The sequence below is a fragment of the Talpa occidentalis genome, unplaced genomic scaffold (assembly GCF_014898055.3).
Source record: "Talpa occidentalis isolate TD23 unplaced genomic scaffold, MPIMG_talOcc4v2.1 talOcc4.5, whole genome shotgun sequence".
NCBI lineage: Eukaryota > Metazoa > Chordata > Mammalia > Eulipotyphla > Talpidae > Talpa > Talpa occidentalis.
In genome coordinates this window covers 203,252-225,531 of record NW_023604861.1, presented here as the reverse complement: position 1 = coordinate 225,531, position 22,280 = coordinate 203,252, and the positions used below count along the sequence as shown (strand labels likewise).

The window sequence follows — 22,280 nt, the reverse complement described above, 5'->3', positions numbered from 1 at the left end:
TAGGGCCGTCTGCTGGGGACAGCGCCCAGACGGAGCCGCTGCCCTCTGCCCTGCGCCTTGGCCCTGGGCGGCCGTGGTCCAGGCAGCAAGGGGGCGTGCAGTGGGGGGGGTCGCCTCGGCCACGGCAGCCCCCGCCCAGCCCCGAGCCGCGCCCTCACTGCGCCGCCGCCCGCCCCGCCTGGGCCCTCGCGTGTCCACCTGCGAGCAGTGGCCGCCTCCACCCCCCGCCCTAGCTGGGCCCCGCGGGCAGCAGGACTCCGCCCCGGCCCCGCCTCGGCTGCGCCCCTGGCCCCGGCCGGCGCCGCCTCAAGGTCTCCCAGCCGGCGGGGCGTCCGCGTGCCCCGGGCGGGCGGCTCGTGGGCGCGCAGAGAAGCCACGTGGGGCACCGAGGCCGGGCGGGGCTGCGGGGCTGGGGCAAGGGGGGCGGGGCGGGGCGGGGCTTGGGGGCGGGGCTGGGGAGGGGCGGGTATTGGGGCGGGGCTGGGGTGGAGGGCGGGGCTGGGGAGTGGAGGGCGGGGCGGGGCTCGGGGGCGGGGCTGGGGAGGGGCGGGGATTGGGGCGGGGCTGGGAGTGGAGGGCGGGGCGGGGGGCGGGGCTGGGGAGGGGCGGGGATTGGGGCGGGGCTGGGGTGGAGGGCGGGGCGGGGAGTGGAGGGCGGGGGGGGGCGGGGCGGGGGGCGGGGCGGGGGCGGGGCGGGGGGCGGGGCGGGGGGGGCGCGGGGCTCAGGCCCGGGCCGTGGCGCCGGGAGCCGTGGGCCCCGCCGTGGGCTCCTGCTCCTGGATGCGGAGCTTGAACTGCACCTTCCCCTCGTAGGGGTCGTGCGGGTTGTCGAAGGTCACGTGCTCAGCCAGGACCCTGCACTCGACCACCACCTCCTGGTTCCGGGGCACGTTGAGCAGCTTGGCGGCCACCAGCGGGTTGCTGTAGTGGGGCTGCGGCAGAGAGACCTGTCCACGCTCCTCCCCGCGCGCCCGAGGCCGGGGCTTCCTCGCTGGCCAGGGGGCCGCTCGGCTGGGCCCAGCCCCGGACAGGCGTGGCCCTGAGAGGCGAGGGCCAGCAGGGCAGGACGCGCAGTCCGGCTGGCGGACCGCGTGGGGCAGGCCTTGAGGAGAGGCAGGGCCGTGAGGCACGTTCCCGCGAGAGCGGCGCGTGGCGGGAGGCCTGCAGGCCACCAGGGGCCACGCCCGGCCCTTCAGGGGACCGGTGGGCGTCCTCTCGGAGCCTGGCTGAGGGCCGCCCGGCAGCCGGGCCACCTACCTGGGCCTTCTTCCCGTAGTAGGGGAAGTAGTGCAGGCTGAAGGTGCCGTTGGCGGGCCAGTACTCCACCTGCAGCGGCGCGGCGTCCGGGCCGTGCTGGTCCTGCAGGCAGGGCCTCGTCAGGCCAGTGTGCGTGCCCACCGCACACGCCTGTCTGCAGACCCTGCGCACACACTTTGCGGCCGTTCCTGCTCGTGTGTCAGTGCACGGGGGTCTGCCTTCCTTTGCACAAATGCCTGTGTGTGGCGGCGTGTGCATGTGTCTGCAGGCGTGTTGCTGTCCAGCACTCACGTTTGTGTGTGCGTGAGTCTGCATGTGTATGTGTGTGCATGTCTGTGTGTGCACGTGTCTGTGTAAGCACACGTGTGTTCACGTGTCTGCATGTGCATGTGTGTGTGCACCGTGCGGGTGGCCGTGTAGACACTCTATTGTGCAATCGGCATAACCCAGACCTGCTCTTCCTGGTCAGCGCTGAGCCCCTTAGGGGTGTAATTTGTCACTTGCAAAGTCCGTGCGAAGTGACCAAACTTGCGGCCTGACATTTGCGTCCCCCTGGGGTGATGGCCGTGGCCGTCTCCCTCACTCCTCAGGGGACCGCACTGTGTCTGCTCCAGGGCAGGAGAGAGGAGGCCCGTGTGCTGACCGGGCTGGGCCTGCGCGGCGCTTGGGCAAGAACCTCATGTTGGCGCACCGCCCCGTGAGTGCTCCGAGCCCTCTGCGAGACCCAAGTGGCTAAAAAGGCACACGCGGGTGCCCAGGGCGGGGCTGGGAGAAAGGGGAAGTGGGGGTGGGGTGGGGTGGGACTGCCCGGGGTGCGCACTCACCGCAAAGGCACAGTCCACCCTGGGCACTGTCTTGTTGCCGGGGAGGAACCCCACGATCTGCAAGGCAGAGGCGAACAGGGCGGCCCTGAGCGCCAGGGGACGCTGGCCGGGACAGATGGGGATGGAGAAGCCGGGTCTGGGACGGTGACTGAGGGCTGTGGTCTCAGGCACGGGGAGGCCCTGGACAGGAGGGCTTGCCACCGTGTGCTTGCCCCACTCTGTACCCTCTTAGCCCCACACCTGCCGGGCAGGCCTTAGGCAGCACCTGCCCCACATGCCCTCCCCCAGGCATTACAGGCCTGCAGCAGAGAAGCCAGCTGGACGCAGGGCTGTCCCGGCCCATGCACGCGGCCTCCCATGCGCCCACGGGTGCCCAGAGACCCCTGTCCCTCCTGCCCTCTGGGATTTGGCCCATGTGGCCCCTCTGCCACCTGCAGAGTCCCGGGTTTGCTCGTGCCCAGACCAGGGGCCTGCACGCCTGGCCCTGTGCCCACTCCCACCCTTCTGCAGACTCTGGCGGCCCCTGCTGCATCCTGGCTGGCCTGTCCACCCCCCTGACAGTGTGCTGGTGGCTGGGGTCCAGTGCCGCCGGCGTTGTGTGGGCGCAGGGGTTGAGGGTGGCATTGAATTTGTCTGGGAGTGGTGAGCTTACGAGCTGGCTCCGGGCATGTGTGAAGGGCAGGCAGGGCTCAGCATCCAGTGAGTGGCCCCTGGAGTCCGGCGGGGCAGGCGCAGGGGCCCTGACCTCCAGCCCCACCCTGGCCTCCTGGGACTCCCACCCTGGCAGGCTCCGTGCCCCAGAGACCCACCCGGTTCATCTTGATGATAAAGCAGGGCCTGCCCTCTGCGAAGCCGAAGCTGGGGTCCACCCGGCCTGAGCAGCTGCCCAGCATGTCCACCGTGAACTTGCAGGAGAACTTGGTGTGGTTAGCAGCCTGGAACTGGTGCTGCATGAAGTACCTCTGGGTGTGGCAGTCGATGCTGGCCTCCTGGGCAGCGGGCGAGTAGCCTGTGGACAGACGGCACCTGCAGCACTGCCCTGGGCACAGGACCCTCGGCCCAGGGCACCCGCGTACCTGCCAGGAAGTCGCGCAGCATGAGCACCAGGCCCGCCCAGGAGCGGTTGTCGGAGACGCTGTAGGAAATGTCCAGGCCCCGATCCCCGTAGACGTCCGGCCGCAGGGTCACCCCTGGAAGAGAGCACTGGGCACTGGTGTCTCGGGGTCAGGCTGCCCAGGGGAGGCTGGGGCACCCCCGCGGGCCGCACTCTGTCCAGGTCCCGGCTCTGTCCCCGCACATGCCCCCAGCCCCCCTGCGCAGCCCGTGGCCCAGCCCCACCTGGGGACTTCAGCTGGTCCTGGTAGTCGGGCGTGTAGGGGTCCAGTGTCCACATCAGCGTGTAGAGGCTCAGGGCGAAGAGGCCGGTCATCACCACGTAGAAGCCCACGTAGTAGAGGCTGATCCACACTGCAGGAGCACGGGCGCGGCTCAGGCGACCCCAGAGCTCTGGCCGCCCCCCATCCTGGGGCCCAGGTGACCCCGTGGAGCTCAGGCGACCCCGTGGGGCTCGGCGACCCTAGGGGCCGCTCTCCGTCCACTCTCCCACGTGGTTCCAGAGCATCCTTGTCCCTCTAGACGCCCCGACAGCCCCCGGGACCACCTCCCGATTTCCCGCTGGACCCCATGACGGGGCAATCCCGCCCCCTCCACCCTCAGGGCCCTGGAGCCGCTCAAGGCCATCTGTGCTCCTGGGGGGCTGCATCTCCCCACTTGCAGGGAGGGGCCGTGGGCAGTGTGGACAGGGTGGCCCTGGGTAGTGAGGCCTGGCCTTCCCGGGTGGGCAGCGTCTTTAGCAGGGACATGGGAGCCTCTAGTGTGCCCTGCGGTTCTCCAAGAGGGGGTCCTCTGCAGGGGGGTCCTCCATGGGGGGCTCTGAGGGGGGAGGGTCTGCCGCCTGCTGGAGGGTGCTGGGGGCAGCCATGGGCGGGCGTCGCCTGGGCTCTGCTGCTCAGGTCACACCTTGGAGGGCGCTTCTGAGGCGCATCAGGCAGCCCCAGCAAAGAGCACCTGGAGCCCCGAGGTCCCCCTGTCTGGGGAACAGCCTGGCAGCTACCTCGGGGCTCTGCAGGCCCCACCCTGCTTTCTAGGGTCGGAGCAGCAGACCGCAGAGTGGCTGGTCTGAGGCACCAGCCACGCTCCCTCCATTGAGCACCCCCAGCGCTCTCAAGGGGTCGGTCTCGGGAGCGGCCTCTCGCAGCCCTTGTGCAGCCTCGGGGGGACTGGGGGGCCGTGCCTGGGCGGGGGTCCCCCGGAGGCCCAGGGCAGCTGCGGCCTACCCCAACGCGCCGGCGTCCGGCCCAGCACCTGGCCCGTGTCGGGGTTCCAGCAGAAGCGCCGGAACTCCTCCATCCGCTGCCCGCACGTCTTCTTCTCCTGCAGCGCCGCCATGGCACCCACGCACCCAGCCCGCGCCCAGCCGTGCCGCACAGCCCAGCCACGGCCTTTATAGGCCCTCGTGCCACAGCCGGGCAGCGAGGCTTATCAGCCTGTGTCCACAGACGCCAGCCCTGGGCTATCGGGGCCCCACCCGCACCTGCCGGGGAGCCGCGCCCGCCCTGAAGGTCGCCCGCCGAAGGTCGCCCGCCAAAGGTCGCGTCGAGCTGCCCGCCCAGGGCTCCTCCGGCGGGGTGAGACCCAGGCAGGTCACACCCTTCCTGGTCCGAGCGTGGGGTCCGTGCTGCCTTGGGGGGGGGGCGCCCCGAGACCCACCAGGGCCTGCGGGGCCCCAGGCGCCCCCGTGGCTCTGGCCTCCCCGGGGGCAGACGAGGGCCCAGGGTACAGTGGGGGCTCCTGCGCCCCGGACTCCGGCGGGGCCTGTGGGGGGTTGGCCCCCAGCCTGCCTCTTCCAGGGGCAGATTCGGCCCCGGCCCGGCTGGCGGGGCGCTGCGTCCGGGGCGGCGCTCGGGGGCTGGTGGGCTCCTGGTCCTGCCAGGCCGGCCGCCGGCCTCCTCCCCGGCAAGCGCCCGCCCGAGCAGCCGAGTCCCAACCCCCCAGGAGGGCAGGGGTGGCCACACTCAGCTGAGGCCCTCGACGGGGCTTGCGCCCAGAGACGGGCCTTCACTCCGCCGCGTCCCGCCCGAGGGCCCGGCCCCACCTGCGGGTTTCCTTGGGAGGAATGAGGCCCGCACCTGTGCCTCACCCCTGCGGGCGGGGACGCTCCCGGCAGTGTACATTACATGGGGGCCCGCTCCCCCGGCCACGGCCCGCACCCCGCCTTGCTGGATGGGCCCCGCTGGGCGTGGGCCCAGGGGCGGGGGAGGTGCTCCTGTCCTTGCCACGCCTGGCCTGGGACTGGGCTGGACTTGGAGGCCAGGACCCATCGGGGCGTCGGGTGCCTGGCAGGTACCAAACTGCTGCCCCAGGAGTGGGATGTGAGCTCTTTCTGGAACCCGCCCCCCGTGGCCTCTGAGATGCAGACACGTGGGGTGTGTGCTGGGCTACTTCCTCTGTGGGGCGGAGAGGCAGGTGTGCCCAGGTGAGTCCCAGGTCTGCCTGAGGTGCCTCCAGGTGTGTGCCAGGTATCTCCCAGGTGTTTCCAGGTGCCCCCCAAGTAACCCCAGGTCAAGTTCCAGGTGAGTCCCATGTGAATTCCAGATATCCCCAGAGATACCCCAGGTACATTCCAGGTGTCCCTCAGGTGCGCCCCAGGTGAGGTGCGCCCCAGGTGAGGTGTGCCTGCTGGGTGCCTGGCTCCCTGCCCGCCCTCACACTGCCGCCCCCAGTCCCGCTTGCCTGATGCTCCCTGGCATTTGGCTTCAGGGCATATCCCAGGGGAGGGGAGGGAAACCCGAAGCTACCAGGCCTGGGGCGCCCCAGCCTCGGACCTCGATCCCGACCAGCTCCCACGGGGCTCCCCCAGCGCGGCCCCCACTTTGTCCCCATTCCTCCCCCAGGCCCCATGGTCACCCGCTGTTTCCTCAAAGTGAAGCGGGCTGGGGCGAGCCTGCCCGTCCCTGCGGACACGGCTGCCCAGCCCTGACCGGCTGTGCCGACGGCCACGGGAGCGGGGGCGGCCACTGGCCGCTAATCCCTCGGGCAGGTCAGGGGATCGTCTGTCGGGCACCGGCCGGCTGCCCGAGCATCCTCCTTGGCCTGGCCGGCTTTGGCCTGCGCCATGGCAGTGCTGAGCCCCGAGCCCACGTGGCGCCGTCACCCTTGCAGGGCCGACGTGTCCTGCGTGTCCCGGAGGGCAGGGCCAGCAGGCCAGGCCCGCTCCGGAGGACACGTTGCCGGGACCCCTCCTGCCTGATGGGTCCGGTGCCGGCAGGGACTGCAGGTCCCTGGTGGTGGCCAACTCGGCCTCATCGCGGCCTGGGGCAGCCTTGGCGGCTGCGCCCAGGGCAGGAAGCACCAGCCGAGCCACTGCGAGGCCCGGTGGGGCAGCCTAGACGTGGCCTGGGAGAGCGTGTGTGCCCAGCAGCCCACTGCAGGTGGCTCTTCCGGCAATTCCCAAGCAGCGAGGAGAGGCCCACACGGGCCTGGGGCTCTGGGGTACATCGAGGACCGCGGCGTGGCTGCCGCCAAGCTCCGGCTGCAGAAGGCCCGGGCCATCCTTGCTGCCCATCTGGACCACTAGGCCACCTCTTCTGACGCTTCCTGGATGAGGACAAGGTGGTGCGGGCCCGGCAGGGGCCTTGGGGCGACAGGGAGCAGCTGCTGTGCGCCCTGCCACGGCCACGCTGGCCCCTGAGGCGGGCGCCTTCCAGGAGCTCCTCGGCAGCCTGAGCTCCCTGCGCTTCCTGCAGGGGAAGTGGTTGGAGGCACAGCCCGCGGGGCAGGGCTGGGTCCTGGACCTGCGGGTGCTGGGCAGGGGTGGCCTCGGGGAGGTCTGGGGGTGCCAGGCGAAGGGGCCAGCCGGGCACGCCTGCAGGAGGCTCAGCAAGGAGAGGCTGAGCACGAGGAGAGGCCACCAGGTGGGCAGGGCGGGCCCAGCTGCCCTGTGCGAGTGTCTGGCCGCACCCCCTGCGTGCCTTTGGCGTGCCCCGTGGCAGAGGGCAGGCTGGAGGGGTGGGCGGGGCGACGGGGGCTGCGGAGAAGCTCCCTGCTGCTGCTCTGTGCAAGGGCGTGTTTGGTTGTGCTTGCATGTGGACAAGTGTGTGTACGTGTGCACATGCGTGTGCGTGCCTCTCAGGCGGCTCCCCGCGTGCTGGGGCGCTGGCACGTGGCGCGTCACCCCAGCCGAGCTGCCGCCCCCTCCCGGGCCGCCATGTGGAGAGGAAGTTGCCGCCAGAGAGCACAGCAGTTTCGTGGGGTCCCCAGCCTGGGGGGTCCCCAGCCTGCGCAGTCCATAACCGGCCTCTGCCCGGTGATGACCACCACGAACGGGGGCGACCTGGCGTAGGTCCGCGGGCCCGGGGGTGGGGCGGGGCTGGGCACGGCCGGGCCGGGCTCTAGAGGGGACCAGCCGGCAGGACACCCCTGTAGTGAGTGGTTGAGCCCCAGTTGTCTGGCGCTGTCGGGAGGGTGTTGGTCCTGGCGGGCGCCTGGGGGTCCTGCGGGGTCCTGCGGGTCTTCCGTGGGTGGGCAGCGGCACACCAGGCCACACCTCCTGACGTGCGCTGCCTGTGCGGCCTCACGCTTCCCATGTGCCCCCTGCACTGGCCGCAGCACGGCCGCCGGGCCTGCTCAGCCCGCACCTGGGCGTCCGCCCCGCCCGCTGCCCGCTCCTCCACGCCCACCAGGCCCTCTGCGACCGCCTCATGCCTGGCCGTGCCGCAGGGCTGACCGCACTGCCCACGGCGCTGTTCCACTCCCCGTCCACGTTCTGGACGCTGCGGCCTGGCCGGGCTGGCCTCCTGCTTGGCGGGCGCTCCTCCTGCACGCCCGCCACGCCACGCCACGCCGCACCCCACGCTTGCCCTGCGGCTCACCTCCGTCCCGCCCTGTTGCCCTGCAGCCGCCCTGGCACCACATCTGCAGCATGAACGAGGAGCGCCCTGGCCGGCAGGAGCCACGCGTGTCCTCCACGCCGTGCAGGTGGTCAGCGGCCTGGGACCCAGGTGAGCCCGGAGAGGCAGGGTTGCCGCGCCGGCCGTGGGGGTGGCAGAGCCCGGGTCGCTGGCCTGGGGCAGGCGGCCTGGCCAGGGTGGGGCATCAGGACTGAGGTCCCCGCCAGAGTCTCGGCTGGGCCGGCAGGTGACCTCCAGGGGAAGCAGCCCCTTCTCTGGCTCTTGGCCGGTGGCGTGTGCTGGAGCCAGAGGGCTCGTCCGAGCGCCCCGTCCTGCAGCCCCGGGGCCGAGGCGAGGCAGCTGGCCTCCCGCGGTGGCGGGTGCGGGTGGGGCTGTGCCGGGGCTGCCCTGTTGTGGCTCCTGCACGCGTGTGGGCGGTGCGCGTGTCCAGCCGAGAGCAGTGCCGTGTGCACGTGGGCGTGTCAGTGCGTGTGCGTACACTTAAACGCCTCCGCAGCCGCGTACCCTGCCTCGTTGCCGCAGGCAGCCAGGCGAGCGCGGCCCCACATGCCCTCGTTGAGGGCATGGCTCTCGCTGCTGCTTTTGGGGCGCCCCACTGGCCTCACCCGGGTTGGCTGCCTCCTTTCCCAGCACTTCTGTAGTGTAGGACTCTCAGCAAACCTTCAACTGGCTCTGGGGACAAAGCCCGCTGCCTGGGTCTGGGACCGTCCGGTCTGTTCTGTGCCCCAGAACCCCCGTCCTGCTGCTTTGGGCCCCTGGGCCTGTCCTCTGGGGTCCGTCCTCCCCCTTGCTTCTTTAGGGAGGGCACTGTCTTGAGTTCCCTGGGTCCTCGGCTCCCTTCCCTGAGGTCCCACTCCTGGGTTCGAGTGTCTCAGGGTATTAGGATCATTGGGGGACCTCCCAGAGACCTCACCCTGGAAGTCAGCCCTAGAGGTTTGGGCCCAGGATGAACCCCACTGGTGCAGGCACGGGGCCCGCCCAGCCGTGCCCCCCCCCACCCCGACTTTGCTGCAGCCACGCCCCCTCCACCGAGGGCTGCTGGCAAGGGCTCGGCTGGAATGGGCCTCCCCGGTGGCCTACAGGTTAGTCTCAGGCTGTGACCGCTGCAGCCTGCGTCCATCCTTGGGCAGGGAGCTACCCCCAGGGCGCACAGACCTCTCCTGTCTCCCCGCTGCTCCCCTCAGCAGTGGATTTCGTCAGTCTGCCTGTTCTGCTCCCCACTCTGTCTCTGGGGCGTCCTCTCACCCCCGCACCTCTGGCCTGCACCCCAGCTCTTCTACACACCCCAAAAAATTAAAATAAAAAATAAAGTCAGGGTGTGGGAAAGCTGGGGCCAGCAAAGTCACAGCCCCGTCCCCATCCTCTGCTGCCAGCCTGGCCCTGGGAGTCCAGCCAGGCACGAGTGGCCGCAGGGCAGGAGGGAGTGGCCAGCATGTGGGTCCCCACCCCGCGCGCCCACCCCCAGCGGTGGCTCCCTCACCCGCACCCCGCTCCCAAGCGCCCTCCGCCTGGGCGGCCGCTGTGCACCCCGCTTCAGACCGCTCTCCGCCAGGGTCCATGGCCCGAGCCCCCGGCGGGAGGAGCACGGCTCTCTGTGGACGGCTTCGCTCTGGGGTGACACTGTACGCGACGATCGTGGCCAGAGGGCCCTTCCCGATGTGGGGAGAAGGTAGGAGGTGCCTGTGGGTGACCACGCCAGGCGGGCCTCCCGGCCGGTCCCCATGACCATGTCCCTCCAGCCCCTGGGCCGACCCTCCCTCTGCGGAGCTGCCCCCACCTGAGCGCCAGGTCCGCCCTGGGCCGCGGAGGGGATGCGTGCCCTCGCCCCTTGCAGCCCCGGGAGGGGCCGGTCACTCAACTCCGGGCGGGGGCGCGATGGCCACGCGGGGTGGAGCTCAGGGCGCCCCCTGCAGGCAGAGAGCGAGGAGCCCAGCAGAGGGCCCTGCCGGGGCCTAACAGTACCCCGCCCCGCTCAGGAGGGCCCGCAGGGACTTCTGCCAGGAACTGCTGGAGAAGGGCCCCGAGGAGCGCCTGGGGTGCTGCGGCGGGAGCTGCGACGGCTCCGTGACCAGCCCTCTTCAGGGGCATCGGCTAGCGGCGGCCAGGGGCTGGTCCTGCGGTGTTGCGGCTGCCCGCGGGAGGGCAGGGGGTGGCCGGCTCCCAGACATCGGCCTGTGGAGGGGGCCTGCCTCTGCCACGTCAGCGTGGCTCACCCCAGGGTCGCAGAGGCAGGTCTCGGGCAGAGGCCGGACAGCCTTCAGGGGGACGGGGAGTGTGGGGCCTGGGGCCACCCCAGCCCCTGCTCAGCTCCCATGAGTCAGTGCGGTCAGCAGGGGCAGTGTGGGCAGGGCCGGGCTGCCCGACTCGGTATCCAGGGAGCAGACTGGGCTGAGCAGCCCCGGGCAGCCGGCCAGCAGGTGTGCGGCTCAGTCGGAGTGTCCGGCACCAAGCGTCCAGCCTGCACATGGGGGTGCTGGGAAGGCTGGCCTGGGAGCGGGGTTGTGGTCTGCAAAGGGGTGGGCAAGGGGTGACAGCAACTGACCTTCACAGTGACCTTCAGGCGGGTTTGGGCAGAGCCCGGGAGAGCACGGGTGTGAGCTGTGTGTCTAGGCCGGACTCTACAAGTCTCCTGTGTCACCATCCTGCACATAAGCACCCAAGTACTTTGTGGGTGCCCCAGAGCCTTGGGGTGGGGGTACCCAGGACCTTGGGATGGGGGTACTTGAGACCTTGGGGTGAGAGTACCCGGGATCCTGGGGTGGGGCTGCCAGGGACCTCAGGCTGGGGGCTCAGGAGCCCCTGGTGTGCCGCCCGTCAGCCCAGGACCCCCGGGATGGCATGGCCTGCAGGTGGTAGGCGGTGTCTGCGCCCCTCGAGGAGCTGCTCCGTGTGTTTTTGCGTGTGGCAGGGACGTGGTGCCGCCCTTCATCCCCAGCTGCAGAGGCGTCTACATCCAGGATGTAGGATCCTTTCCCAGGGTCCAGGGCGTGGCCTTCGGCCAGAGCGACTCGGAGTTCTTCCGGGAGTTCGCTGCCCGCCGCCGCCTGTCCCCTGGCAGGAGGTGATCGAGACTGTGTCCGGACGGGCAGATGCCCGCTGGCATGTAGGGCTCGCAGCCGGGGAGGTGCCCGCACCTGGGGTGGGTGTGCCTGCTGTCCTAGCTGGGCTCCCCGGTGGCTGTGGGGAGAAGGGGCGGCCTGGGCACCGGCGCCTCGGCGGGAGTGGAGCCCAGAGGGGCGGGGGCTGCCCAGCCTACGTGGACAGGCAACAGCACTGGGAGAGGGGGGCCGGCGCCAGGAGCCCAGCCTGGAAGCGCCACCTGCGCCATTTCACCAAAACACAGCACGGGAGGAGCCGGCTCTGCCCCGGCGGGGGGAGCGGCAGGGCCCCTGGGCCAGAGCCCTGGCCCTGGGATGAGAGGTGCCCAGCAGGGCCTGTCGCCTGGCTCCACCCCGGCCTGTCCCCGGCTCTGCCCCTGGGGCCCTGTGTGCACGGAGGGCCTGTCACTGTCTGCGCCGGAGTCGCGGGGAACCCCCGCCTCCAGATAGGGGCTCCCGGCGGCCTGCAAGTTGGGTGAGCGTCCCGGGCTCCCCCCCAGCCTGCCGCAGGGCGCATTGGGGCCTGACCCGTGGGCTGGACACACTCGTACGGCAGCCACCCCCGGGCCTGGGGGAGGGGGCTCTCTGCCCCGCAAATCACGCCTTGGGGAGCCCAGGCCCCCATACCATCGGAGACCCTGGGGAGGCTTCACTTTTGTTTCACAAACATTTCGCTGGGGCCGCCTGGTCAGCACCGGGATGGACTTCACCGGGCGGCCGCCAGAGGCACGGGAGGAGCAGGGCCCTCAGCCTGGGCCGCGCCCCGCTGTGCAGGGCCCCGAAGCGGGGCTGGCTGACCTCGGCAGCTCTTCATCACGGCTTCTCCATGGCCTTGGGGTCTCTGCTCTGGGGGCCTCTCGGGTGCAGGCCCCTCCCCGGGCAACTTGAGGGCTCTCGCTGTGCCACAGCTGATGGGACTGTTCTCGGCCAGCTGCCCTCTGCCCCGTCGGGAGCAGCTCCTGCCCTGCGCAGTGACCCCCGTGCCCTGCGCAGTGACCCCCCCCTTGCAGCGACTCCCCACGCAGAGACTCCCCCGCACCCAGGCCCCTGCTGCATTATTCAGCCCCTGCTCGGTGTCGGGGATCGGGTTCCCGAGGGAGCCGAGTGCACGGTCTACGCCCAGAGCAGGGAGCCGCTGGGGCCCGTCCTGCGTGCTCGGGACACCTGAGCCCAGCCCCTGCCCGCCAGCCCGGTCGTCCTGGTCCTCAGAGCTGCTGACAGCTGTGGGGCGCCGTGAACCCTTCTTGCTGCGGGAACAGGCGCTGTGAGGCTGGGGCCTTGCAAGGGGCCCCCTCGACACATCCGGGCCCGCAGGGAGCTAGGCCAGGACTCAGGGACAAGGGCGTTTTCCTGGAGGGCAGTGCCCGGGGGGCCGGCTGTGCCCATGCAGCCTGCAGGGCACCCGACCCCTTGCCAGCGCCCCTCCTATGCCTTCAACTCTTGTCCTAAGGCGGTGTTCCCACGGGCTCGGGGGTCCCCACGGAGCAGACCCTGCGGCCCTGCCCCAACTAGTTTCTCCCGCACCTGACCGTGTGCTTCAATGGGGGTCAGGATTCAAGAGACACTGCCCCACACCGCCCACCACCTCCCAGACACCGTCCCCTGCTGGCCGCCCCGCCCGGGGCCCTTCTGGCCTGGGGGCCTGGGGGGAGCAGCTTCTGAGCCCGTGCAGCCGAGCGCGAAGCCCGCTCAAAACACCGTTTAGAGGGTCACGGCCTCCCCGCCTCATGCCTGGCTGCGGCTGGGCCGTCCCAAAGCCGCGTCCCCGCAGCCGCCCTCCATGGTCTCACTCCGGAGAATTCAGCGCGGTGCTTAGGAGAACGGGGCTGAGGGATGGCTGACGAGTGATCGAGGCACTCGCCCATTGGTGTGTCCGCTCACCCCGTCCCTCTGCCCACCCCGCTGTCCACTGCAGGGCGCAGGCGGGAGGGCAGACCCCTGAACAGCTCACTGCAGCCGAGAGGGAAGGTGGAGCCAGCCTCGGCCCGCCCCGCCCCCGTGGCCCGCACCCCAGCTGGCGGCCGGGTCTGTCCGCACTCCCCGCGGCTCCCGCCTGGAGCTCGAGTTCTGGGACCTGAGCCGGAGGCGGGCGGTAGGGCAGGGGCGGCCAGGCCGGACCTTGGTCACTGTGGGCGCCCTGACGGTTGTCAGACCGGGGAGCAGCCGGGGCCGTGGCAAGGGGTCCCTGGAGATGCAGCCGCCCGCACCCCCAGTGCCCGGGCCGCTGGCCCTGCTGGACACTGCAGGTGAGCAGGGGCAGGCGCCCGCCTGGGGACGGGGGTCGGGGATGGGCGCCAGCCGGGGTGAGGCCCAGAGTGCAGGGGTCCTCCACGGGCTCCTCCCCACACTGTGCCTCCTTACAGCCCTGCACCCCGTTCCTGTCTCCCCGCCCCTCTCCGGCCAGCGCCGCCCTCTCTCATTCCCCATCACAGTGGATCCCGCAAGGTCAGCAGGTCCTCCCCCAGGGGGCCAAGGCCCAGCGCTTTGGAGGGCCCAGCCCGGTGCCCCCACGTCGTGAATTTATGCTAAAAGAGTAATTAGAGGCGGCAGAAGGATTGATCTATGAAGATACTTGTCTCATTGTGTTTGAAAGACAGACTTTATTTCGGGGGGCATTTTAGGGGCACAGCAGCACAGGACCAAGCAGGGAGGTTGCCCTGTGCCCTGCTGGGCTGGGCAGCGCGGAGGGGGTCTCCGGTGGCCGCACGGGTCGGCCTTGGGGGCTGCTCTTGTTAGGGTTCCTGCGCTCCGGACCCTGCGTCTGGGCCCAGAACAAAGCCGTGCACCTCACACAGCGCCCGCGTGCAGGCGTCCTCGGCCTGGGCGCTCCCGGCCGGCAGGGCTTGCGCTGGCTCGGGACAGAGGCGGGGCTGGAGCCGACCCTGGTGCTGTGGTGTGGGGCCCTCGGGGCCTGGTGGGGTTGGCAGTGGGCACAGAGGCCTGACCGCAGCAGCACAACCCGCCTCCCTAGCTGAAGGGTGCGGCTGACCCGGCCCGGGAGCCAAGTGTCCTTCCCGCGCCACTGCCCAGGTCGGTGAGCGGTGACACGCGGTCTCCGTCCAGACGCCCGGCTCTGCTCCGTCATGGTCTGCAGGTCTGAGATTCATTTCCGAAGGGGTGGCCTGTCCTTGGGGCTGCAGCTTGGGTGGGGAGCCGCGAGCTGTGCTGGCCGAGGTAGCTCTGGGAGCCTGTGGCTGTGGAGACCCGGTCACTACTACTCAGGCGTCCCCTGTGCCGTGCCCAGAGCCAGCCATGCAACAATCCCTGTTGACATGCGCACACACGTGTACCCGGGCACACACATGGGCATGAACACACAGGCACACACACAGGTGCACACACACAGAGACATACACAGAGGCACACATGTGTGCAGACACATGGGTTCACACACAGATACATACACAGCACACACTGTGCACGCGCACAAGCGCACATACCCACACACAGCCACGCGCAGTTATGCATGCACACACATTCACACAGTCCCCCACATAAGCACACACGTGAGTGCACACACCAACATGTGTGTGCCGTGCAGCACACCTAATGTGCACCATACACTCACAGGTGTGCGCACAGGCAGGCACATGCTGCACACACATGCACACGCGGTGTGCGCTTTGAAGACTGAGTCAGAGGCGTGTGGCTGCAGGCAGGATGGCGGAGTCTGGCTGGGCTCGGAGCCTGTCTCGGGGTTTGGATGCCATGTGGGAGTGGGGGGCCCTGTGTGGGTGGCGCTGTGGGCCAGCCCCAGAGAGCCCTGTCCCTGCCAGCGACACAGGCACGGGAGCAGGCGAAACGGGCACTCCGGACGTCCAGCAGACGGACCTTATCCCATTTATTCATGCACACAATAGCTGGGGTGCAGGCCAGAGGTGTGGGGGTAGGAGGACTCCCCAGAGACAGAGCGGGGAGCAGAACAGGAGGATCCACTGACACACGCTGCTGAGGGAGCAGCAGGAGACAGGAGAGGTCTGCTGTGTCGTGGGGCAGCTCCCTGGCCGGGGATGGCACTCAGGCTGCAGTGGCCAGTAATCGCTTGGCAGTGCTGAGACTAACCCCTGTGCCCCCCGGGACACTGCTTTTGCAAGTCTGACAGAGAGGGCTAGACTGCACCGGGCACCCGAAGAGCGGGCATGGCCCAGAGTCGATTCTGCTTGTGATGCAGCCTGGAATCGCAGCCCGGGGTGGCCGAAGGCTGCTGGGCTCTGCCCTCACGCTCACACCCAGGCGCGCAGGGAGGACAGAAAATGCAAAAGGGGCAGGTCCCGGGAAGAGGGTCCTGCAGGCCCGGCCTTGGCCCACATGGCTTGCTGAGGCCTGTGGGAAGTGCCAACTGCAGTGGGGCACCCCCATCGCAGCTCGGGGACCGCTGGGGAGGGGCCTCCCCACGCCCGCACGCTTTCTTCCTGCCTCCCGCGTGCGCACACTCGCCGTTTGGCTCTGCGCTGGAGCGGGGCTGAAGCGAGGCCGACGCCTGCGCACAGGCGGCTTCCGGGCGGTGGGGTGGAGGGCCCAGGTCGGCCTGCTGCGCGCATGGGCCTGGCCCCCTCTGGCCGGTGGGGGCCGCGGCCTTGGAGGGACACCCCTTGGCTGGCCCGCAGGTGAGCCTCTTGGCTGTGTCGGGCGGCGCCAAGCGCTGTGGCTGGCCCCAGGAGGCGGCTGGGAAGGGGCCTGTGTCCATGAGGCCTGGAGCTGGGCAGCAGGGACCTGGGTGCTGGGCAGGTACAGGGGCAAGTGGGCGCTGCCAGAATTATGGGGCCCTGACTGCCCCTCCCCCCCGACACCCTGGGGCCACCCTGGCCTCCGGGGCAGCCACGGCGGCCCGAGCTGGTGCCTGGCTGGGGTGCAGGCGGCCCCACGACTGAGTGGCCTGGGGCAGCGGCTCTGAGGGCCCGAGGCCGGGACCCCGGAGAGGCGGCAGTGCGTGTCTGGGCCGCAGGTCCGGGGGGGCTCCTGCTTCTGACAGCAGGAGATGGACGGTGGGGGGCTGGGCAGGGGGACAGAGGAGGGTCGGGCGCTATTAGGAGATCATGGCAAGGTGACCCTGAGTTCCTGCCCTGGAAACGGGGTGAAGGAGGGAGAAGTCAGGCCCTGGCGGTGGGGTTCTGAGGTCTCTGCTGCTATGCTCGGGGAAGAGCGCCAGAAGCGGCTGTCCCCACCCCACACTAACCAGTCCTGCTCTCTCCTCCCAGAAGGGTTTGTGAAGAGAAAGAAGACCTCCCTCTGGCTCGTGGGGGCGCTGCTGGCGCTGTCTGTCCTCATCCTGATCGTCGGCCTCGTCGCCACCACCAGGACGGAGAACGTGGCCGTGGGGGGCTACTACCCCGGCATCATCGTGAGTGTCGGGTCTGCTGGGAGCCGACGTCACGTGGCGGGGGGCTGCCGGTCCCACTCTTTAAAGCTGGGGCCCAGTGAGGGAATGTCCGCCACTGGCAGTGACAGGCAGCAGCCCCCAGGCCGGGGTCCTCCCCTGCGGACGGCCAGCTGCACGGCCAGGGCCGCGTTCTCCAGTGACCGAGGTGGTAGTTGGGTCAGCGCCTGGCAGAGGAGCCGGGGAAGTGGCCCCTGCCCGCTCCAGCAGCCCAGTGGGGAGGGTGGACGGGCCGGAGATGCTGGCATGTGCGGCCGCCCCCCAGCCTGGTCTGGTCACTGGGGACAGCAGTGGGTTCTGGGAGCCCCGCTGTGGGGAGGCTGCAGGAAGGCACCAGCGCTTGTGGTGGAAGGAGATTCGTTTTCAAATGCACAAACTGGGCGGCAGCTCCAGTCACGCCCCCCCTGGGGCAGGCACTGCCACGGTGCAGCCTGCGATGTTGGGGGGCCCTGTGGAGACCAGCACCCACCTCCAGGAGGGCTCCGGTCGTGTCCAGGGTGGCTGGCCGGGGCAGGGCTGGGCCTCAGGCGTGAGTCTGACGCCAGGGCCTCTGCGGCTCCAGAGCCGCCCGTCACAGGGTCTGCTGGCCCCAGGCCAGGGAGGGCCCGACCAGCCCGAACCCCATGCCCGGCCCCAACCCTTCATTCTGATGCAGGGTCAGCCCCAAGCCGGCCCACCCCGCGTCACTGCCTCTGGGGCCAGGCCCAGCCCGCCTCCTCCCCAGCCCCTCCCGCCTTCCGCCCGTCCCTCTGCTGTTGGGGTGACTGCCCCCAGCGCAGTGGCCTTGGTCTTGGCTTCCGGACCTCTCCACTGACCACGGGCCTCAGGCCCAGCTTGAGACGCCCCCCGCTGCGTGGGGGCCTCCTGCGGGGTGGGGCGCGGCCTGGCCCCGGGCTTGGGGTGCGGGGGGTTCACAGGCGTCTTCTCCATCTCTCCTCTGCTCTCAGCTGGGCTTCGGCTCTTTCTTAGGAATTGTTGGCATCAACCTGGTGGAGAACAGAAGGCAATTGGTAAGAGGACGTTGTTTGCTCACTGTGGGGTGTGGGAGCGGTGCCCCTCGGGGTGCTGCAGCTTTGCCGAGTCCTGCCAGCACCGGCCCCGCCCACACCCGCCATGCCCCGCCCACGCACCGGCCACGCCCAGCACCGGCCCCGCCCCGCCTACGCCCCGCCCATGCCCACACCCTGGCCCCACCTAGTACCCCGCCCCTGCCCACCTTCCGGCCACGCCCGCACCCCGTCCCGCCCAGCACCTGGCCCTGCCCACACCTGGCCCCGCCCATTCCCCCAGACCTACCAGCACAGGCCCCGCCCACCCCTGGCCCCGCCCACACCCAGACCTACCAGCACCGGCCCCGCCCAGCACCTGGCCCCGCCCATACCCCCGACCTACCAGCACCGGCCCCGCCCACCCCTGGCCCCGCCCATACCCCCGACCTACCAGCACCGGCCCCGCCCACACCCGGCCCCGCCCACACCCCCGACCTACCAGCACAGGCCCCGCCCACACCCGGCCCCGCCCACACCCCCGACCTACCAGCACAGGCCCCGCCCACCCTGGCCCCGCCCACACGCTGGCCCTGCCGCCCCCCAGGCCGGGCGCGGGGTGGGGCGAGGCGGGTGGGGCCGGAGACGGCCCTCCCTCCCTCCCTCCCTCCCTCCCTCCCTCCCTCCCTCCTCCCCGCCGGGTCCCCTGGGCGCCGGGGGTTGTGCCAGCGCTCGGGCCGGGTCCACCCCAGGACAAGTCCGTCGGCGGCCGCGCGGCCGGCGGGAGCCACGTGCTGGGGCTGCGGCCGGCGGCTCCTGCCCGGCCGGGTGCCCGCAGCGGCCGCCTGGCACCGCCGCTGGCCGGGCCCGGGGCCGCGGGGCAGGGCCCTCCGGGTGCTCACGGTGGGCGGTGCGCAGGGAGGGGCCAGCGCCCTGTGCCCTCCGGCTCCGGAGGCCGCGGGCCGCCCAGGCCCCGCCCACGCCCGGGGAGGACGCCCGGAGCCAGGGCCCGGGCTGAGCAGGCGCCCGGGGAAGGGGCTGGCGAGCACCTGCTGAAGTTGGGGCTCACCCTGAGCTCCAGGAGGCCGCCGTGCTTGCTGGTGGCCCCGCTCCGGCTGTTGCCCGCTGGGTGGGCACAGGACCCAACACCGATGCCCCCCGCCCGCCCGCGCGCTCCGCCTGCTGCTGCCCCGCTGGGCGCAGGGCAGGGCCTCCAGGGGCCCCAGCTCAGACGGCCACCGAGGGGGGCGAATGTGTGGGCCTCAGGCTCCCCGCCAAGCAGGAGAGGGCCTGGGTACGGGCCGCCTGCCACCTCCGCGCATCCAGGAGGTGCAGTGGGGATGTGGGCATCCTCCCTTGTTCTGGCTGTGACCCGGGGGGCTGGGGGATCCCACAGTGGGGCAGTCCGCCCTCACTCGTCTCTGCCTCCCACACCTGGGTCTCAGGGGGTGGAGCCTGAGCTGGCCCAAAGTCCTGGGGTCCACCCAGCTCCACCCCACAGGGGGCCGTTCTTGGGCAACAGCGGGCCCGGCAGACACTCTGCTGGTCAGCCTCAGTGCCCAGGTGGCCGCTTCCTGCAGCCTCGGGGCTCTGCATGGGCTTTAGGGCCCATGCTCCTCTGAGAAGCAGCACCCTGGGCCACCTGGGCAGGCCACACACACACCGTGTCCTCCCTGAGATGCGTCACCTCTCTGCGGCCTTGGGGTTTGCAAGCACCGGGAGGGGGATCTGTCCCTCGGTTTTCCCTCTGCTGAGTCATAGTGTGGGGGCGTTTCCCTGGCTCTGTCTCCGTTGTTTATGGCAAATGGAGACAAGGCTGTGTCTCCTGGGATCCCGTGTCCACGCCCTGCCTCAGGGTGGGGGGACCTGGGGGGGCCTGAAGCCAGAATAGCTGGGCTGCTGCTGGAGACAGGGCTGAGGACAAGTCCAGAGGGGGCATTTTAGATGCTTCGACTGCAGGACGCTTCCCTTTTGTGATTCCTTTTCACTGCCTCTCCCTCCAGCGTGGCCTCGGGCGGGGCACAGGCGCCCTAGTGTGCCTGGCCCTCTCAGCGCCCGTCCCGCCTGTCGCCCGGTGTCGGGTGCCCATGTCCCCTGCCTGCCCCTGTGGCCGCAGCCGTGGAGCAACTCAGCTTCCCCTGGTCCATGGCAAGCCGCCACTGCTTCCCCTCTGCACACCTGAGCCCTGTGGCCTCAGCCCCCGCCACTGGCGCGGCCCCCAGGTGGACTGGCACTGAGGACCAGAGTGCATTCAAGTGCCAGCCCCCCTGTGAGGCGCACGTGGACAGACAGGCGGACACACACAGCTGTACAGACACATGCAGACATGTGCACACACAGACATGCAGTGCACACAGGCACACAAGTACACATACACGTGCACACACAGACACGTGTGTGCATGCATGGAAACATGTGCACATACACATGAGTACAGAGACATCCACGTGCACACAGGCACACATGTACACTACACATGCACACAGACACATGTGCGTGCACATGGACACACAGACACGCAGGGTACATAAAGACACACACACAGACACATGCACACACGCAGGACACACAGACACATGTGCATGCACATACAAACATACGTGCACACACATGTGCGCACACATGCACACAACCACAGACAGACAGACACACAGGGTACATACAGACACAGGCACACATGTCCACACAGGTGCACAAAGATATACAGGGAACACAGAGACACATGTGCACATGCATGCGCACACAGAGATGTGTGCACACAGCCACCATGCACATACCGACACACATGTATACACAGACAAATATTCACAGAGCCATACATGCACACGCACACGGACATGCACATACAGAGACATGCAGACACATGCAAGATACACGTGCATATAGACATGCCAAAACATACACAGAGACAAACCTGCACACAGAGACACACAGCCACACATGCACACACATAGCCATGCCTGCACAGACAAGGCAGACAAGAAAGCCACGTCCAGCTGCAGGGGCACTGCCCGCTCCACCTCTCCGTGAGCCGCAGTTCCAGGCTCTCCCGGCAGCCCTGAGGCCCAGAGAGCTGGAGGTGTCTGCTTTTCTCCCAGCGATGCTGCTTGTGCTGCTCCTCCTGCGCGCGAGCTGTGGGCAGCACGGCTGACCCTGGCCCACTCAGAGGGAAGCTCATAGTGGGCCCCCCACCAGTGACACCTGGCCCCCCACCAGTGACACCCTGGCCCCGAGGCTCGCGACACGGGTGCTGTCTGGGATGCAAGGGGTGCGGCTGACAGAGCCCTGTGGGGACGGCGAGGGCTCTGGGAGTCCAGGCACATGGCCACAGGCTGGGCTCCTGTCCACTCCCAGAGCCCTCCAGAAACGTGGGGGATGAGCCTGGGTCTCAGGCAGTCTGCGACAGGAGGCGGTGCTTGGCATCCACCCCTGGCCCTGCTGAGACAGCCGTCCTAGCCAGCGGGGGGCTGCTGCTCATGTGGGAGGTTAGCCCTGAGCAGGGCCTGGGGTGTGGGGGGCGTGGCGGGACCTGTGGGGGCTGTGGAGGGCCCTGCGTGGGGGCTGTGTGGGCTGCAGGGAGGGTGGACTCTCGCGGGGGACAGCCGGGGGCGCTCGGCACTGGCTGCCCTAACGCCAGCCTCTGTCTCCCCAGCTGGTGGCGGCCGTCGTGTTCATCAGCTTCGGCGTGCTGGCGGCTTTCTGCTGCGCCGTGGTGGACGGCGTGTTCGCGGCTCGCCACATCGTGAGTCACTCCCCACCGGCTGTTGGCCGTGAACTGGGCTGAACCCGGCCGGCCCCGCCTGCAGCTCACGGCCCACCCTGCGGCCCCCCGGCTTCTGCACCTGCACACACGCGTGCACTCACACCATGCCCTGCACGGGGAGACGCGTGCACACACTTTCCACACACAGGCACAGCTCATGCGTGCAGCTGCATAGGTCCATGCTGGCCCCCACACTGCGGTCACCGGGTGTTAGCGATCAGGTCTCAGGAAGAGGGAGTGTGGGGTGGGACGGAGGCTGCAGAGTTTGCACCCGCCATCCGCGTGCCCCGCCAGCCATGGCCTGCATCCTGACCACCCCCTGTGCTGCGACAGCCACTGTGGTGCCAGGAGGCGTCTGCCTGCTCGGGGTCAGCTGGGAGGACACCCGGGCCCTGTGTCCTCCTGGGAAGGCCTCTGCGAGGCCGCTGTGAGGGGCATCGTTCCTGAGCTGGACAGCTGTCAGGCCCTGGCCCAGGGCCACCGCCCATGGGTTGGCAAGGCCTGAGCTGACTGTGGCCCTGGGGGTGGCCTGCTCCCAGACCCAGCGCACTGGCCCCTCCAGATGGGGGCTGTCCACTTCCACCAGGTCCCTCTGTCACAGGAGCCCAGGCCCCTCGTCGCGGGGAGGTGCCAGTTTTACACCAGTGGGGTGGGGTTTCCACATGACGCCCACCAGGCAGAGGTAAGCAGGTGCGGCCCTCACCGCCCCAGTCTGCATGCCCTTTGCGTGCCCTTGGGCAGAGCCTGGACGCCGCCTTGTCCTCTGCGTGCACAGGGCTCCCAGCCCGCGGCGAGCGCTCTGGCGGTGTTTACGCTGGAGCCAGGCGCCCTCTCCGAAGCGGCTCTGGCGTCCTGGCCCGGCCAGCGCGACCTTTCTGATTAGCCTTTTTATTGACTTACTAGCTGCAGCGAAGCCCAGGACACTGTGCCGCCCGCCCAGGCGCCTGCCCAGGCTGGCCCTGCTGTCCGTGCCATGGCCTTGGGGCACGCGGGGCGGGCGCCTACA

At 69.9% G+C, this 22,280-nt stretch overlaps 1 protein-coding gene across 1 annotated transcript; it reads right to left on the bottom strand.

Moving 5' to 3' along the window:
- Positions 1–722: 722 nt before the first annotated feature.
- On the bottom strand, positions 723–4,529 carry ATP4B (ATPase H+/K+ transporting subunit beta). The gene is made up of 7 exons (XM_037528607.1): positions 4,418–4,529; positions 3,420–3,548; positions 3,158–3,271; positions 2,891–3,090; positions 2,082–2,138; positions 1,258–1,359; positions 723–932 (listed from the first exon to the last, which is right to left on the bottom strand). The coding sequence occupies exons 1-7, from the start codon at positions 4,527–4,529 to the stop codon at positions 723–725; spliced, it is 924 nt and encodes a 307-aa protein (XP_037384504.1).
- Between the last annotated feature and the right edge of the window lie 17,751 nt (positions 4,530–22,280).